The 19,277-nt window shown below is 45.5% G+C and overlaps 2 protein-coding genes across 2 annotated transcripts; one reads left to right on the forward strand and one right to left on the reverse strand.

Moving 5' to 3' along the window:
- Positions 1-412: 412 nt before the first annotated feature.
- wnt1 (wingless-type MMTV integration site family, member 1) lies at positions 413-6,962 on the reverse strand. The gene is made up of 4 exons (XM_020458629.2): positions 6,862-6,962; positions 4,783-5,036; positions 4,271-4,536; positions 413-3,574 (listed from the first exon to the last, which is right to left on the reverse strand). Exons 1-4 carry the CDS (start codon positions 6,960-6,962, stop codon positions 3,083-3,085), a joined length of 1,113 nt encoding a protein of 370 aa, XP_020314218.1. The 3' UTR covers positions 413-3,082.
- Positions 6,963-11,111: 4,149 nt separating this feature from the next.
- On the forward strand, positions 11,112-15,814 carry wnt10b (wingless-type MMTV integration site family, member 10b). The gene is made up of 5 exons (XM_031804432.1): positions 11,112-11,362; positions 12,378-12,534; positions 12,701-12,806; positions 13,079-13,539; positions 13,829-15,814. Exons 1-5 carry the CDS (start codon positions 11,289-11,291, stop codon positions 14,378-14,380), a joined length of 1,350 nt encoding a protein of 449 aa, XP_031660292.1. The 5' UTR covers positions 11,112-11,288; the 3' UTR covers positions 14,381-15,814.
- The last annotated feature ends 3,463 nt before the right edge of the window (positions 15,815-19,277 follow it).

The raw sequence follows: 19,277 nt of genomic DNA on the forward strand, positions 1-19,277 counted from the left end.
AAGCAAAACATTTGGTGCTGTTTAGATCCTATTTAATAGTTAGGCTATGTGTCCTGGTCTCCAGGAATTGGGATCGTTTTGTGGAGGGGAGTGGAGTTAGGGAGTAGATAGGCAGGGATGTATAGTTTGTGTGTGAGAGAGCTGATGCACTGCAGGGTTTGATATTACAATAGGGGGATTTTAAAGTGTTTGTGTGTGTGTGTGTGTGCTGTCTGTGGGAAGGCTACTGCTGCGTTTTTTAAGTAATGGGATTAGTACTGGGACACCCAAGGATGGGCCTTTATTCTCACATATCATCTCAAGCACAGAAACTATATGACCAGCAAATGGCATCCATTGCCAAGGAGCAAAATACACAGATAGTGACATTACAGGGGAGTCATGAACTGATTTCCATGCCAACTTAATTGAAAATATAAACTTTATTGTTCTATTATACAATACAAAACAACATAAAGCTAAATCTTTGAGGAACAAGATCTACAATTCTTTGTTTTACTCTTTTACTTCTCTCCCTATAACAGTATAAAGCATCCACAGTAATAAATATTTTTGTATTTACATAAACCAGAATGGTAATATTCAGTGCATGACAAAAAATAGGTGTTAAAGGGCAATTTTGCCACTTTTCAACCTGGAATTCATTATCACCAGCATCATACCAGTGTCGACATATGTGAAAACAGTGCATTTCTGAGATCCATGCTTAAAAAGACAAGAAGTAGGCTCCTAAATAAATAGTGTGACATCACAGGCTAGGATTTAAAAGTAAGAAAAACAGTGATTTTCAAAACCTGCTATGAGTTTCTGGCCACGTCACCACGATTCTCGGAGTGTTTGGTAAACTTTTGATGATGCCATCAGGTAGAACTTTTTAAACTCTATTTGTTTCTACAAAACGTAGGATATCGCCGTTTTCACATACATAGACATTGTTATTTGTGCTGGAGATATTGAAAATGAGGTTGAAAAGTGGATGGAATTGTCCTTTATTTGCAGGGAAGAAAGAAGAATGTTTCGCCAATTTTCTAACAAATTCTGTTTCCCGCCCTCGACAAATCTGCGTAATCTACATGAATGGAAATAAACAAAAGAACAGTCCAATAAAATCCTGATCTGACATGACTAATGATAGTCTTCTCTCCTTCCATCCATTAGATTATAAACAGGTGCATAAATCATTCTTCCCTCAAATTGCAAGTAACTTCAGCATAAATATATATTTCTATATATATTATTTACATTTTGGTTTTCTGAGCTGATATACAATACATTTCCATTTGTAGTGGCCTTATTATTAAAGATGCACTATGCAGAAATCGCTCCGCCATTTCCTGGTTGCTAAAATTCGAATAGTTCACCTAATTTCAGTTTATGTCACAAAGCAAGCAAGTATAGTGTAGAGAAACATTGTACCATGTAAACCGGTGTGAAATATATTTAAATAACCAAAAATATTGTATTTTCAGCTGTTTGAAGCTGGTGTACAAATGCAAAAGTAAAAGAGGCAAAAATAAGCACGGGAAGCAAAGAAATAGTGCACATAGAACAGCTCTACCGCTTCTTAGACTTTCTTTCAATGAGGATGCCAGATCTATAACTCAAATTTCTTTGTGGATTTGGTTGGGTCGCCCAAAAAGTGACATATTGCAGCTTTAAAGGTTTTCCCCTCAATTTATGGTACACAGCTAGATGCAGGTCATATTGAATGGGAAAACCTTTGTCTGTCCACTGTAAACTTGGAGAGGAAGATCGTGGATTATTTTACACACTTGTCGCATGTTGCCACAGCAGGGCAATGTCTTGAGTCTTTGTCAACATAGGTATACCTCCTAGGCTAACAGAATAGTTTGCAAGGTTGACTCCAGGTATCAGTATTTGGCACTGGTTCCCATTTTATGGACAGGGTTGCCATACGGCAGGTCTCACTATTTGACAGGTCACCCCAGTTCTCTTGCAGTGCCCCTATATCCTACACTAAAACATACATCTAGTTATACTCTCCAATATTCAGTGTATTCATACTACATTAAAACTATTCATATACATATTACGATTTTATTCCAGGTTGATATAACATTTTGTCGAACGCTTTTCTGTTATCCTACAACGTCCAGTCATTTAACGTCAGTTACCGTGGCGCAGTAAATCACTGTGGTAACTCCGGGTTGAGGTGCAGCAGATTCCAGAGCAATCTGAACAAAGAGGGCATGTGTGGTGAGTTCGACAGGGAACCATAACGGCTTGGTTTGCGTCCAGGACCTAAGTACATAGCAAACTGTGATGTTTAAAATAACCACCCTCTTGTTAAAGTTCTTCACCGGGTTTATGAGAGACCATGCTTGTGTTTTTCCCGCCACAGAGACATCTGTCTGACATTGTCCGGTAACTGTCCCCTCCTCACATTTCCCCTCGCTTCTCTCTCCTCCTCTCCCATCCCTCCTCTCTCCACTACCCACACTCCTATCTCTTGCTGTAGAGGGAAGAGGTGGAGAGAACAGAGAGACTAACTGTATCTTGTAAGGTTCGAGAGGGCAAAAGCCTTCAATCCCAGCGTCTCTCTGACTAATTTTGTTTGCTTATTCCTTGCCACAATTCTATTTCCTGTTTTAACTACTTCCTTTTACCTAAGCTGCCTCTGGTCTTGTTACTCGTGCTGGGAAGCCATAGAGAGGATTGGTTTCCATTCCGTTCTACGTGGTTGGATAGCTACAACATTTTAAATACCCAGTAAGCACACTTACATACTCTCACGTTACCACAGTGTCAGTAGCAAGCACACGTAAGCACACATGTTCACACACAACACACCCGCCCTCTTTCTACACCCTGTAGTCATAGTTGTGCTTTTCTCTCTTCCCTCTTCCTCAGAAACATTGATTCAAATCTAGTGCTTTGATTCAAATCTAGTACTCCCGGTATTCACTTTTCTTTCACCCTCCATTTGCCCCTTTATAGAGTTAGCCCTTCCCTTATCTACCACGCCAACCCACAGGACCCTCCTCCTCTATCTACACACCACCTGCCCAAAGAACCAGCTCATCTTCACCTCCCCATCCCTGTCCTCCTGGTTCACCCCTGATCAGAGGCACTGGTGTAACGTCTGTGTGCTGGTGCAGTTGAGGCAGCTGACATGGCAGCACCAGTGGAACGTACAGTGACACCTCTCAGTGACCTTCTCCGTCTGGGTCTTGAACCCTCTACCGCAACACAGGAGCTCACACCCGTCCAGCGCCGGAGACGAGCTGTTACAGTTCCTCCCAGAGGTACCGTGGGTACCCGTCTTGCCGTTGTAGGAGCAGAAGTTGGGCGACTTCTCGAAGTAGACCAGGTCTCTGGACGATGGGGGTTTGTGGGCGGGGTTCTCGGGTTCGAGATGGCGTGGGTCGGCACGGTGAGAGGCGCGGTTGGAGCCCTTGTTGGCGTAGACGACCCGGGAGGCTCCGTCAAAGCGGTCCTTCAGGAAGTCCCCCACGGTGCGGAAGCTGGGTAGACGCATCCAGCAGGTACGCACGACGCATGACCCTGACATGCCATGGCATTTACACTCCTGTCGCATCTCTGACGACACTGTCTGGAGAGAGAAGACAGGGGAGAGAGAGAAGACACAGGGGAGAGAGAGAAGACACAGGGGAGAGAGAGAAGACACAGGGGGAGAGAGAAGACACAGGGGGAGAGAGAAGACACAGGGGGAGAGAGAAGACACGGGGGAGAGAGAGAAGACACAGGGGAGAGAGAGAAGACATGGGGGAGAGAGAGAAGACACGGGGGAGAGAGAGAAGACACGGAGGAGAGAGAGAAGACACGGGGGAGAGAGAGAAGACACGGGGGAGAGAGAGAAGACACGGGGGAGAGAGAGAAGACACGGGGGGGAGAGAGAAGACACGGGGGGGAGAGAGAAGACACGGGGGAGAGAGAGAAGACACGGGGGAGAGAGAAGACACGGGGGAGAGAGAAGACACGGGGGAGGGGAGAGAGAAGACACGGGGGGAGAGAGAAGACACGGGGGGGAGAGAGAAGACACGGGGGGAGAGAGAAGACACGGGGGGAGAGAGAGAAGACACAGGGGAGAGAGAAGACAGGGGAGTAGCATGGATGATGTGAATAGCTAAGAACATTTTGAAAAACTGTGAAGAATGTGAAGAGAAGATATGTGAAGGAAAACATGACTGGAATTCAGAATAATGGGTTGATACAGGAGGATCACTGAAAAGGAATGAACATGCAGTACATCATGAAACAGCGATCTATGCACCAACGGCTCCCTCACCATTCTCCCTGCCTCGTTGTTGTGTAGGTTGTTGAGGTATCGGAGATCCCTTCCTCTCTCGCTGGAGTCCACAAACTCCCGGCTGAACATCCGGCCAAAGTCCACGTTGTCGCTGCAGCCGCCCCAGTGCCAGTCAGGGCCCCCAGGCCCCCGGCGTCGGTAGTCACAGGTGCACGACTCAATGGCCCCCTCAGAGCAGGAGCGGGCCACTGCATGGGTCACCCCCGCACTCGTGATCGCAAACACAAACGCCGTCTCTCGGCAACCTGACACATCAACAGCAGAAATTCTCTTTAGCCTATACAACCTTTTTTGGCAGTCTATAGTAATGCAACTGTGCGCAATCGGGTCTGAATTGTGATTTAAATGTCAGAATCTCAAGATATGTAAAGATGGGCTTCTATCTGTCAAAGGGGTCTACGAGAAACAACACGATTCCGCGACATTCTGCGCCAAAAAATGTCTACCGGTTGCCTTAGTGAAGAGGCCAGGAGGGACAACAGACAACTCACCACGGTTGACGATTTTGCCAAATATTGCCGGGCTGTGGGTGGTCGGGCAGTCCCAGCGGCGGTTCCTGAACTGCCATTTGCACTCCTGGATGGCAGTATGCAAGCCAGCTGCGATAGCGTGGAGGATCCCCGGGTTCTGGCGGATGAGGCGGCGCTGGCGACGGCTCAGCAGGGCTAAGCTAGGGTCCAGGACCAACTGGACGTTCTTGGAGTTGGTGAGGAGGTTGGCAGAGGAGGCCACATTCACAATCCCCCTAGCAGACAGGATGAGGAGACAGTGTGGAATCAGTTGGTTAGAGAGAAGCTCACACATTGGTTCTTTAATGATATCTATTGACTTTAAAACAATGAATTAGGTTCACATGTATTTATTCATATAGGATTCTGATAAGAATTGGATAATGTATAAGAATTGGATAATGTAAACAGTTGCATTGGAATTTGAGTATCAGTCACAAGAAATAACAAGCAACTTCAATATCTACAATCTACTTAATCGAAAGTGATTATGGCTGCAATTATTGACTCCCATGACTGCCATGTTGCATTGTCATCGACTATATGTATGGTTTCAGTTACGTTCCTAATTGGTGTCTCCTGCAAACCGTTAGCAATCAGAAAGACTCGTCGTTATTAATTGACTGATCGGTGCCAGACGGTAGTGCGCGGTCGGTCCAGTCTATGGAGCGTTATGATCCCATCTTCGGATAAATATTGCAATCCAATTTTCTTCTCTCTCGTTTTGTATTTTCCTTATTTATTTTCTTGGCATATTGTAGTGATAAGGGTTGGTTTAGATATCAAACAAATAGCTTACCCCACTGACTTTGCAAGGCTGTCCAAAATGTAACATTTATTTAACTAGGCAAGTCAGTTAAGAATTAAGAACAAATTCTTATTTACAATGAAGGCCCAGGAACAGTGGGTTAACTGCCGTGTTCAGGGGCAGAACGACAGATTTTTACCTTGTCAGCTCTGGGATTCGATCATAGCAACCTTCACGGTTACTGGCCCAACGCTCTAACCACTAGGCTACCTAATTATAGGTTTGCGTTATCATTTTCATTATTAATTTAAATATTATTTATGCAACTGTTATCTTTGCAGTGTCGGGATTATATGTCTTTAATTTGACAGAATGCATATTATTCAGTGGACATAAGCCTAATTAATTGATATTTGTCCACATAAGCTATTGTAAGAAAAACTATTTTCACATTTTGGTTTGATTGTTCATAACAAATGTACGCAGACATTGTCATCCTACAGTGTATCCTATATAGAGTGGAATGTTGAGAATACTACATTGAATGGAACTGCTCTTTGCCATCAATTACATCCATTTTTAATTGATCCCACATTGGACAGAAAAATGTTGTCTCGCGTTCAAGCCACACTGTCAAAATGACTGGGGGGAGAGACAGAGAGGGACACAGAAAGAGAGACAGAGAGGGAGACAGAAAGAGAGACGGAGAAAGAGACAGAGAGGGAGACAGAAAGAGAGACGGAGAAAGAGACAGAGAGGGAGACAGAAAGAGAGACGGAGAAAGAGACAGAGAGGGAGACAGAAAGAGAGAGGGAGACAGAAAGAGAGACGGAGAGAGAGACAGACTTGAATAAATATGGGCTGCAAGCGATCCCTAAATAAACGAAATCGTTATCATATTGAAACACAATACTTCCCTTTGCATCAAATAATTGAATGGAGAAAGTGGGCCTTATTCATTTCGATTGAAAACCGGCTAGATCTATTTAATTAGTTGCTCGCTCTAATTGGGAAGTGGTATCCAAATACCTTCAAATATTATTGGCTTGTGGTTGTGCTTGGTTTTCTAAAAGAAACGAACTGAAATGATGAATCGGGTGACAACAATAACACATGATTATTTCGAGCATAACAGGTCCATCAATTTTGCTTTAGTGTTAATTCAGTTGGAGAAGTGCACAGCATCTTTCAGGCAATAAACCAATGTACCACTTAACTGGCTCCTTTGCTGCACCCTCCGTCGAAATGAGCACAGGTCCTCAGGAGGCGCATTTAATTGAATGACTACATCACACATAAAGTCAACTACTCACCACCACCGGCCGCTATTGTTGACTGCTCCCGTGCCTGAGAGCGAGGAAACCAGCAGGATGCACGCGGCTTTCACCCCCAGAAGCAGAGCGAGGATCCTCATTGTGTCTTCAATTACAATGTGAAGAGAGAGCAGGCAAATGTCAAAGTTCCACATCTGAATTCCAGGCACTTTTTATACCTGGTTCTAATTATGATAACAATCCTATTTTTAGGCACAAATAAATCTAGCAGATGGAATTCGCATGTGTTCACCCCATGGCCCATAAATAAAACGATAATGAAAACAGGGCAGTTATTTTTACAATAAATAATTCGATTGCGATCTCGTGTTACAGGAGTCACTCCCATGATAAAAGTTAGGCTACCGGGTTATTAATCTCTCCGATAGCCTGTCATTCTCCAACGCAGGTTACCAAATTAGAGCAGGTAGCCTAACGCTTCAAATTCCTACTCACCACACCACATTCCAAAGAGAGGGACTTGAGAGGTGAAAAAGCAACGAGGAGCCTGTCTTATAGCAATTGCCTGAAATGAATCTGGTGAGGAGACTGTCAGACAGAGGAAACAGGTTGCTAAATGAGTCCTCCTATAGTAGTGGCTTTTCAGTCTAGGCTGCTGGACGCTGCTGCTGTTCTCTTTACGTGCTCTCTCTGTCTATCTCTGCTCTGCACAGCAGCGCATTGAGCGCGTGGGACAGTCCGTAAGACTTGATCCCCTCGGTGAGTGATAGGCGACACATTCTTCTCTTATTGAACACTTACAAGAGGAATGAAAAAGGGATTTGCTGCTCTCATCTCCCTCTGTTTTTTTTTCTGCCCCTCTTTTCAATAGGATTGGAAGGAGGGATAGTTAATTCTCTTCATAGGGCACAATGAATAAAGAAAACAAACCCGGACAGAACAGATGAGAAAGGAAAATATGTTTTAAAAAATTGCCAGGGCAATCCACGAGTGTAAATTGCACATATTACTAACGGAATCTCACGGTAATCAAAGAATCCATCGATTCCTTGGAAACGAGGGAAATGAATGTTGACTCATGCTCTGTCTTCCACATCCAGTTTGTCTTCCTGAATGAGGTCCCTCTCAAGTCAAAACACTGAGATGTGTGTGTCTGTGTGTGGAGATTTGCTGTGACTGTGAGTGCGCACAGTGTGGTGTTCTCCGGCTTTCTGTATGCAAGAGGCTGGTCGGTGTTACCGTACAGTACAGTTACAGCGGAATATGAGCCATCTAAACTGCCTTTTTACCCGCTGGTAGGATTACTCCCTTAACCGCGTCTCCTCCTCCTTTATCAAACTCTGTCGTATACATTCTCAAGATGTTTTTAGTGGCTGGAACCATTTCTCTGCCTCTTCATTCCATCATCTTTAACCATATATTTGTCTTATTTTTATGTTATTAAATAATGCCAACTTAGAGACCTACATTTTGTGCCCAATTTTGGGAGACTGTCTCACTCTTACCGAACTTTGCGCACACGCGCGCGCGTGCACGCACACGCACGCGCACACGCGCGCACACACACACACACATCAAAAAGAATGGCCTACATGATATATTCGTATATTCACATGATTAATGAATGAGACCCAAGTTGATGAATCATGATGATTCATCATATTGGGAAGAGGGTTTAGTTTAGAGAGGATGCTGTCATCAGTTTAATTATTCACATTTGAGATGATGAATCATATTTGGAATGATTTAGGTTTGATAAATGTCACCCAAAAAGAAAAGCGAGGGAATTAGACGTAAATTAATTCCCCAAACATCTAGAGTGCAGACCTCCCTCAATTTATGGCTGGTGATCAGAGCAGCAGCCACACTGCGCCGTCTCCAACTCATCATCCACAGACTGTGGAGTATGAACAAATATCCCCCATAGACCTAGGGCTGGGAATTACCAAGGAACTCACGATACGATATTATCACGATACTTTGGTGCAATATGATATGCATTGTAATTCTCACGATTGTATAGGTATAGCGATTCAATGTTCCAAACATATTGCTCACAATATGTCTGCTGCAGAGGACAAGAGATAGCCATGAGAAAACAAACAAGTTTTGGTCAGTCATGGAAATAAAAGTGCTGAAAACAAATTGCCTCCCTATTTAAAAAGATGATGGAGAACATAACCTATAAAGGACACATACTGGAGTTTTGGTGCAGGTGTAGGCACAGCCAACTAACGCAAAAATAATATCGGGATATTGTCAAAAAAGTATGAAATAGGGTCAAAATTCATATCCCGATATGTAACTATCGATTTTTCTCCCATCACCACATAAACCCAGACGTACAATTAATTGAAATCAGGCTACTTGATGTCCTTAGTCTATATTTGTTTCTCAATATGATTGGTGTGGAGTTTTTTGTTTAGGTATTAGGATCAGCCTACGCGTACATCATCCGCAATGGAATTATGGCATCTAATAATTACTGATCTTTCTCTCTCTCTCATGGTTTAAGGACATGATAGCAGAAGGAAGTGACCTTTTGTCCAGCGGTTTTAATGAGTGCTATCCTACGTCGATTATACTCCCGCTTCTTAAAGTTGCAGCTCAAACGGGCTTCCTGGGGCACTCATGCAACACCGAGAAGATTAGAGCCCCCAATCCGGATAAAGGGACGCCTTTTATATACAAATCAACTTCAAATCACTTTTTAAGCCACTTAGATATACACGCCAAGCTAGAATGCTAATGCACTTTTCATTGCCGGAGCTTAGGGAATAGAAGATTAAATGATGAATTGGTGTCACTATGCGAACCGGCGGCGTTTAAGGGGGATTTTAACTCAATTTTATGAAATTACATCACGCGTTTCCATGTTATAATTCCTTGTTCTTTGAAGGAGAACAGGGATTAACGGGAATTGATACTTTATATGAACGCACCTGTTGATAAAATTACTATTTTTACAATAGACACATGCAAAATAACTCATTTTGCGTATGATAGAATATACACTCAGAAAGAAAACGTGCTATCTAGAACCTAAAGGGGTTATTCGGCTGTCCCCATAGGAGAACCAGGTAGAACACTTTTGGGTTCGATGTTGAACCATTTCTACCGAGGGTTTTTACATGGAACCAAAAAGGTTTCTACCTGGAACCAAAAAGGGTTCTCCTATCTATGGGGACAGCCGAACAACCCTTTCGACCCCCCCCCCCCCCCCCCCCCTAAGAGTATAGGCCTGTCTTTATTCATTTTAACCTGTGGTCGGGATAGCCTAGCACGGTCTCGTCATACCAACCATTCGAAACCTGCTGGGTGAGAACATGATCAAGTCCTCAGTAGTATCTAAAGCTACAGTCTCCAAAGGATGCATGGGAAAAATACCCATGTCTGGCACATACTTGTTAAAGGCAAGATGCCAATCTTAAAAGGGCAGGGAGAAAACAATTGTGGTAGGCTATTGTGCAATACCTTTTTCGATGAAACTGTATGCATTGTGACAATAACAGTTTATCAAAGAAAATGAAAACGGATGAATTGTGGCAATAAACAATAACTTGTTCAAACTATAAGAAATAAATGCTTCGTTCAAACTTTGGCTACTTATCGAAAATGCCATAAAACATCCTCATTATTCCCTTCTGTATGGAACGTTTTATTTCCTCTGAAAAGAAGCAGATTGTTACGGAGTGAAGAAGTTGTTTCAAACACAATAATAAAGAACAGACGCGCTGATTGAGGTGGGAGGAAGGGGGGAGGGCGGGGGGAGGAAGACGGGGAACAGATGACTGTGTACCCAAGTATTGTTGGAGAGCCAAGAGGAGAACCGTGCGCCTGCCTGCTGCTGCCCCAAGCTCCCTGTCGTAGGCCTACATTGGAACCAACCCCCCCCCCCCCCCCCCCCCCCAGCACTCTATATTAATTTCTTTCCTTGGACATATATAATTATTTTTCACTTTGGTTTCACCTGAATGCATGTTCGTTTTCTTTCAAAAGTATCCAACAAAACAGGAAGCATTCCTATCAGTGACGTTAAATGTTAATGCGTTTTCCATGATCTGTCCAGTGCAATCAGAAATCCCTCTCATAGTCGACCTGCGTTCATACACGAGATGATGCCGAGGGTGATGATGGTAAGGAAAATGGTACCTGCGCGTAATATCTTTGGATACTGTGTTATAACACGTATTGACTATCGGTAAAATTCACATAACTGTTAGTCAACTGTTGATTCTTTTTTCACAAGGTCAATACTTTGAAAACAACCGCCTGCAGCGGCATCTCCACTCCCTATTTTCTCTCCCCCTCCCCTTCACGTTCGCCCCAAACTATTCTGCTCCCTTTTTTCACTCCCCGTTCTGTTGGAGGCACATCGATAATCTACTCCACTCATCTTCTTTTCTTTGTTTTATCGATTACCACACCAGTGTTTTAATGTCACGTCAAGAAAGACGCTTACCAAAATGGAGATATCACATCAACTCCGTTGGGACCAAGTCCTGATTTTGGCAGCGACACTTATGTCACCTGCAATCACGTAAGTAGCCGGAGAAGGGGTGAGAAGAAGAGAGAGTAGGCTACTCTCGATGAGCATTCCTGGGGAAAACAAATAATTAAAGCGAACATTTCAATCGGAAGAAGATTCTGTCTGGCTACTCCATGAGTCTTATCCAAGTGTTGTATTGTAGTGAAATGACTTGGTGCATGTGTTACGATGCGTTGATGTTTCCGTTCAGCTCTGTCTCACCAACTGACTATTGCTGCTGCTGCTACTACCTCTGTCATCACGATTTCAAATGTTTTCTTGTTTCTGACCTGTAATTACACACTAACACACACACACACACACACACACACACACACACACACACACACACACACACACACACACACACACACACACACACACACACACCACACACACACACACACACACACACACACACACACACACCACACCACACCACACCACACCACACCACACCACACCACACCACACCACACCACACCACACCACACCACACCACACCACACCACACCACACCACACACACACACACATACATACATACAGGCTAATCAGAACCATGGAGGACTGCATGATTAAGGACATTATTATTAGGCTACCCCAGCTGTCAAGTGGCACAGACGGTTGGTTTAGTAACAATGCCATCCATGTTTCTACTCCAGAAGATTTTACACTACTGCTCATTAGGCCTACTGTAATTTGTTCAACTGAAACAAATAGTAAAGGCATGTAAATACCATAGATACGATGGTAAGCCTAGAGATGTAATCAACATTCTATGTCCTTACAACTTTTCCCTGAACTTTAGCTATATCTTAAGTGCTGTGCGTTATATGTCTCAGCAAATACTATTCTCTGAGTCTTCATTTCCTTACATGACGCTTTCACTCTTAGATGAAGGGTCAGACCAGGCACTTCAGGGCCTCCTTCACAGATAGATATTGCTCTAGGACTTGATTGATGAACCCTTGGCCAACTCCTCTGTATCTCTCCCTCCCTCCTCAACATATGTATCCCCTCCTCAGTGTGTTGTGTAATGACATCCTGGGTCTGAAGGTGGCAGGAGATCCGGTTCTGACCCCTAACTCTGTCTGCCTGCGGCTGGCGGGCCTGAGCAAGCGTCAGATTCGTCTGTGTGTGCAAAGCCCCGACGTGACGGCCTCTGCACTGCAGGGCATCCAGGTCATAGAGATATAGTATACAATTCACAGCTTTTTGTTAAAAAAAACAACATTTAACCATATTTCATTAGGCTCTAAATGAAAGATGACCAAGATGGCCACCATTTCAGTCACGCTACCAGGATACCAATGTCCATTCTAGTGTTGCATTTCATTCTATGATGCAGGTGGCCATCCACGAGTGCCAGCACCAGCTCAGAGACCAGCGGTGGAACTGTTCTGCTCTGGAGAGCCACAGCAAGCTGCCCCACCAGAGTGCCATCCTCAACAGAGGTGAGAGACACACAGAGGAGCGCAGCGCAAAAAAGTTGGGAATAGGGCCAGGAGCTTTTTGGTGACTTGGTGATTTGATCAGGAAAAACTCCAGACCACAAACCCTGGCCAGGAGAATCTCTAGGCTCCAGGTGGGGACAGTAGACAAATGTATTGTTATGCTTATATAATAAGAATGATGACAGGTTAATGAAGTTCTCCTGTGGTATTTAGATTACACCCAGCATGATGACATCTTGACTATGATGTGTCTGTCTGTCCTTGTCCCCCAGGCTTCAGGGAGAGTGCCTTCTCTCTGTCCCTGCTGGCAGCGGGCGTGGCCCACTCCGTGGCTTCCGCCTGCAGCCTAGGCAAGCTCCGGGGCTGCGGCTGCGAGGCCAAGCGCCGCCTGGACGAGGATAAGATTCGCCTCAAACTCACCCAGCTGCAGCTGCAGACCCTCCAGAGGGGAGGAGCCAGAGTGGGCATGGGAGTGGGTGGTGGAGGAGGGGCACACCCCCAGGAGATCAGAGATGTGCCAGCCAGCCTGCGTTCTGGTTCTACCCACCCCTCCTCCCTCCTCAAGCCCCTACCAGAGGACCTCAGCCCCCTGCAGGAGACCTGGGAGTGGGGGGGCTGTAGCCATGACGCCCGCTTCGGGGAGAGATTCTCCAGGGATTGGTTGGACTCCCGGGGCTCCCCACGGGATATCCACGCCCGCATGAGGATCCACAACAACAGGGTTGGCCGGCAGGTGAGAAGAGTCTTGTATATTTCGTATCAAGATGATAACTGCAGATAAGAGTCGGGCTCTCATTTGTTGAAGGTTTACCAATGGAATTCATCAAGTTTTCTAACTTTCTTGGAATTGGATATTAAATTGAACCAATTAGCTATAAATGTTTATAACAGATTTATAAACTATCTATAAGCTACATGTATGAACCATTTAAAAAACATTTATAATTGTTACCCTACTACATTGTAATCAAAGCCACTCTAGACTTGTATGGATAGTGACATGATTGTTTCCCCCTGCACAGCTAGTGACTGACAACATGAAGAGGAAGTGTACATGCCACGGCACGTCAGGCAGCTGCCAGTTCAAGACCTGCTGGTACGTGTCCCCAGAGTTCAGACTGCTGGGGTCTCTGCTCAGGGACAAGTTCCTCTCCGCCATCTTCATTAACTCCCAGAACAAGAACAACGGGGTCTTCAACCCCCGGGTCGCAGCCGGGAATGGTGCCTCGAATGGGGTCAGGAATGGCGCCGAAGGGCCTACTGGGTCTGGAGGCGCGGGGAGCCCAAACAATGGGGGACGGCGGAGGAGCAGTGTGTCACGTGAGCTGGTCTACTTTGAGAAGTCGCCAGACTTCTGTGACCGGGAGACGTCCCTGGACTCTCTGGGTACTCGGGGCCGGATCTGCAACAAGACCAGCCACAGCATGGACAGCTGCGGGTCCCTGTGCTGCGGAAGGGGACACAACATCCTGAAGCAGACACGTAGTGAGAGGTGCCACTGCCGCTTCCACTGGTGCTGCTACGTGCTCTGCGAGGAGTGCCGAGTCACAGAGTGGGTCAACGTCTGCAAGTAGATAGGTACATGACCTGCCAAGGCTCCTGAAAGGAACCACCCAATAGGACGCAGCGTGGCACTAGGATCCACCCATTGACTCCCCAGTGTAATACTACGCGCCAACCCACCCAAGCAAACCTTTCCTTTGGTACATGGATAGACGATCCACTTCATCTACTAAGGCCTGACACTTAGTTACTTACTGGTAATCCTGGGCCTCCGCAAGAGAGTCCGACTGTTTCTAGTCAGCAGGTTACTTGGTTAGCGTTCCTAACCATGCCCTTCTTAACAGTCCTTCTCCAGGTTGCTCCTGGACATATCCAGGACACAGGATGGCAAAATGAAAATCCACCCTTTAGCTTTGTCCAATATACACACATCCACCCAACCAAACCTTTCATTTCAGACTCGGTGTTTGTTTTTCTATTTGCGTCGGCTAAAGTCTCCCACAGAATCTGTTTATCCCCCACTTCTCTCTCCTTTTTCTTTTTCCGTCATCTGGGATCTATTTTCCCTTTGTTGCCTGTCAAAATGCCAAGTCAGAGGTTGAAGACGAGGTGACTCATGTCATTTGTCTGTCTTTCCTCTGCCTGTTTAGATGCAGCCCTTTCAGCCATGGAAATCTGAATGTCCTGGACCCCATCTGGTGTTCTGTTCTGTTCTCCCCTGCTCTCTACTCGGGAACAAAGAACATCTCAGACAGCAGAAACACATTATTATTTCAACTGAGTAATGCCCAGGCTAGTATCACAGTGTACCGTTTTTTGTTTACATGAAAAAAATGTATATTAATGTTTGTGTGTGAACTTATGTTGCCTTCCTTGCTTGGCATATGTTGTGTGGGACCATTTTATGAGAGGAACATATGAGGCCCAATGACTGAATGTTGCTCTGCTCAGGATGGTGAAGTTGAACTGAAGCTGTTATAATCGACAAAGCCTGAACTCAACAGTGAGACGCTGGAAAACGGACATGCCATGAGTTCTGATATGGAGTGTGGTAATGAACTCCAGAGGATGATTATACTCATTGGATATTTTGCACCTACGCCTCAAGACCACAGGGTTTCAATTCTTTAATGCCGGTTCTCTATGACAAGAACCAGGATGAACTAACGAAACAGCGCTAAAGAGAACCAGGCGTGAAGGTTCCTCAACGTGTTCCCATTACCAATGGAAACAGAACTAGAGTGACTAGGAATCTAGTGGGGACGGTTTGCTCTGCCCATTGGTTTTCTTGGATCGACTGGAGGAGAAAATCCGTGTTTCAATCTTCTCTGAAGCAATTTACCATTGATTTGGTGGAATGCTCTCGGTCCGTCTCCAAACTGAACTGCAGGTCATTGAGGCCATGCCTTAGAATTGTAACCGTCATTACCACAAACTGTATTACTGCTGTTTCTTTTGTTTTTGTGATGTTGTTTTGTGAATCAATAGAATTATTACGTCACAAATATGCCTATACTTATTTCTGCCGGACGGAGTTCTCTCATTCCATTGTGAGAGCCGAGGTTAGGTGTTTGCGCGCCTGAAACGTTCCGATGCTGTTAAATGTGTGGGGAAGAGTGTTACAAGTGTAGGGTTGGAGGTATAGGGCACAAGTCTATAGGTCTGCTCTACACTCCACACAGGAGAGAGGTGGTGAGACTCATTTTATGGCCGCTTCCTTCATGCAGAGAGAGGTGGTGAGACTCATTTTATGGCCGCTTCCTTCATGCAGAGAGAGGTGTTTTTTTATGGCAGCAGGATATTGTTTCCCGAACGAATGACTTTTATTACTAGAGGAGAGATGATTGAGGAGAGAGAGGGGCGATTATACCCGTCTCTCTCTCTGTTGTGTGTGTGTGTGTGTGTGTGTGTGTGTGTGTGTGTGTGTGTGAGCCTGGGATCATCTGTCCAGGGTTCACAGCCAAGGGAGACTCACTGCACAATGTCGTGCTGCTACTGAAGACACTGTGTCCCTTTCTGTCTAAGTCAGAGACAGACAAACAGAGAGACAGGGCTCTTGCGTGATTTACACACTCATCCCACATACCGTCCAGGGCCTGGCAAGATTAAAGATAAGAACATTCTTAGATCCACACATATGGGGGATATACAAACTTGATGCGATCCAGCTTGATCTTTGAGCGGTCCAGCTTGTCTTAGGCCTTCAATGGTCAATATTACTTTGTTCGTGTGAACATGAGTCCACTGATTGAAACACCCTTTAGGTAGACTAAAAGTGACTGACTGTCCCAATATCTGGATCAAGCGCGCTCACCCTGGTATTTAGTGAGAGAATATGAGAGAGGTTGGACACTGAGAGGGACTGCTATGGGATTGGAATGATACGGGATAACTCGATCTCTGGTTTGCATTTCTTCATTCCTATATCATTTCACCCTGGAGCTGCTGCTGCTGTTGCGAAGGGGAATTTCCTGTCACCGTTTCTCCCCATGTGTGAGACAGAGGTTGGACAGCCCTGGATCGCTTTGTCGTCTCTTTTTCTCACTCTGTCTGTGTCAGTCTCTCAGTCTCTGTCTCACTCGCTCTCTCTCCCACTCCCTCTTCTTCTCCTCTCTCCTCCTCTCCTCTCTCTGTCTCACTGTCTCCCTCTCTCCTTCTCTCCCCCTCTTTCTGTCTCCCTGTCTCCCTCTCTTCCCTATGCCCTCTCTGTCTCCCTCTCTTCTCTATGCCCTCTCTGTCTCCCTCTCTTCTCTATGCCCTCTCGGTCTCCCTCTCTTCTCTATGCCCTCTCTGTCTCCCTCTCTTCTCTATGCCCTCTCTGTCTCCCTCTCTTCTCTATGCCCTCTCTGTCTCCCTCTCTTCCCTATGCCCTCTCTGTCTCCCTCTCTTCTCTATGCCCTCTCTGTCTCCCTCTCTTCTCTATGCCCTCTCTGTCTCCCTCTCTTCCCTATGCCCTCTCTGTCTCCCTCTCTTCTCTATGCCCTCTCTGTATCCCTCTCTTCTCTATGCCCTCTCGGTCTCCCTCTCTTCTCTATGCCCTCTCTGTCTCCCTCTCTTCTCTATGCCCTCTCTGTCTCCCTCTCTTCTCTATGCCCTCTCTGTCTCCCTCTCTTCCCTATGCCCTCTCTGTCTCCCTCTCTTCTCTATGCCCTCTCTGTCTCCCTCTCTTCTCTATGCCCTCTCGGTCTCCCTCTCTTCTCTATGCCCTCTCTGTCTCCCTCTCTTCTCTATGCCCTCTCTGTCTCCCTCTCTTCTCTATGCCCTCTCGGTCTCCCTCTCTTCTCTATGCCCTCTCTGTCTCCCTCTCTTCTCTATGCCCTCTCTGTCTCCCTCTCTTCCCTATGCCCTCTCGGTCTCCCTCTCTTCTCTATGCCCTCTCTGTCTCCCTCTCTTCTCTATGCCCTCTCTGTCTCCCTCTCTTCTCTATGCCCTCTCGGTCTCCCTCTCTTCTCTATGCCCTCTCGGTCTCCCTCTCTTCCCTATGCCCTCTCGGTCTCCCTCTCTTCTCTATGCCCTCTCGGTCTCCCTCTCTTCTCTATGCCCTCTCTGTCTCCCTCTCTTCCCTATGCCCTCTCTGTCTCCCTCTCTTCTCTATGCCCTCTCTGTCTCCCTCTCTTCTCTATGCCCTCTCTGTCTCCCTCTCTTCTCTATGCCCTCTCTGTCTCCCTCTCTTCTCTATGCCCTCTCTGTCTCCCTCTCTTCCCTATGCCCTCTCTGTCTCCCTCTCTTCTCTATGCCCTCTCTGTCTCCCTCTCTTCTCTATGCCCTCTCTGTCTCCCTCTCTTCTCTATGCCCTCTCTGTCTCCCTCTCTTCTCTATGCCCTCTCTGTCTCCCTCTCTTCTCTATGCCCTCTCTCTGCCCAATGGTGTGAAGTAAAAGTACTACTTAAGTAGTTTTTTGGGGTTATCTGTACTTTATATGTACTTTACTATTTATATTTTTGACAACTTTTACTTCACTACATTCCTAAGGAAAATAATGTACTTTTTACATTTCCCCTGGCACTCATTATATTTTCAAAATGGTTCAATTCAAGCACTTTTCAAGAGAGAACATCCCTGGTCATCCGTACTGCCTCTGATCTGACGGACTCACTAACACACCTGCTTCATTTGTAAATTATGTCTAAGTGTTGGAGTGTGCCCCTGGCTACACATACATTTAAAAACCAAGAAAATGGTGCCTTAATATAAGGAATTTTTTATGATTTATACTTTTACTTTTGATACCTAAGTATATTTGAGCAATTACATTTACTTGTGATACTTAAGTATATTTAAAACCAAAAACATTTAGGCTTTTACTCAAGTAGTATTTTACTTGGTTACTTTCACTGTTACTTGAGTCATTTTCTATTAAGGTGTCTTTACTTGTACTCAAGTATGACAATTGGGTACTTTTTCCACCGGTGCGCTCGCCTACTCCCGCCCCCTTTCTTCCCCAGTCTCCCACCATGGCTGCAGTCTGCAGACACTGACACATGCACGGCAACACATTGACTGCCCCTACAGTAACGACAACCAGATCCAGCTGAATTAAAGGGAGAGCGAAGCGGGGAAGTTAGGAAAGATAAAAGTCCTCTAACATTGACTGCCCCTATAGTAACGACAACCAGATCCAGCTGAATTAAAGGGAGAGCGAAGCGAGGAAGTTAGGAAAGATAAAAGTCCTCCAACATTGACTGCCCCTATAGTAACGACAACCAGATCCAGCTGAATTAAAGGGAGAGCGAAGCGGGGAAGTTAGGAAAGATAAAAGTCCTCTAACATTGACTGCCCCTATAGTAACGACAACCAGATCCAGCTGAATTAAAGGGAGAGCGAAGCGGGGAAGTTAGGAAAGATAAAAGTCCTCCAACATTGACTGCCCCTATAGTAACGACAACCAGATCCAGCTGAATTAAAGGGAGAGCGAAGCGGGGGTGTTAGGAAAGATAAAAGTCCTCCAACATTGACTGACAGGATGAT

Source organism: Oncorhynchus kisutch, linkage group LG24, assembly GCF_002021735.2.
Source record: "Oncorhynchus kisutch isolate 150728-3 linkage group LG24, Okis_V2, whole genome shotgun sequence".
In the NCBI taxonomy this organism is placed as follows: Eukaryota; Metazoa; Chordata; class Actinopteri; order Salmoniformes; family Salmonidae; genus Oncorhynchus; species Oncorhynchus kisutch.

What these genes read in the sequence shown, in the direction of transcription:
- wnt1 (XM_020458629.2), bottom strand. Translation starts at nt 6,962, where the DNA reads ATGAGGATCCTCGCTCTGCTTCTGGGGGTGAAAGCCGCGTGCATCCTG. An exon ending in AACAATAGCGGCCGGTGGTG is followed by an intron (nt 5,037 to 6,861) that starts GTGAGTAGTTGA and finishes CCTGTCTGCTAG; the next exon opens with GGGGATTGTGAATGTGGCCT. An exon ending in ACAACGAGGCAGGGAGAATG is followed by an intron (nt 3,575 to 4,270) that starts GTGAGGGAGCCG and finishes TTCTCTCTCCAG; the next exon opens with ACAGTGTCGTCAGAGATGCG.
- wnt10b (XM_031804432.1), top strand. Translation starts at nt 11,289, where the DNA reads ATGGAGATATCACATCAACTCCGTTGGGACCAAGTCCTGATTTTGGCA. An exon ending in CTGCACTGCAGGGCATCCAG is followed by an intron (nt 12,535 to 12,700) that starts GTCATAGAGATA and finishes TCTATGATGCAG; the next exon opens with GTGGCCATCCACGAGTGCCA. An exon ending in GAGTGCCATCCTCAACAGAG is followed by an intron (nt 12,807 to 13,078) that starts GTGAGAGACACA and finishes CTTGTCCCCCAG; the next exon opens with GCTTCAGGGAGAGTGCCTTC.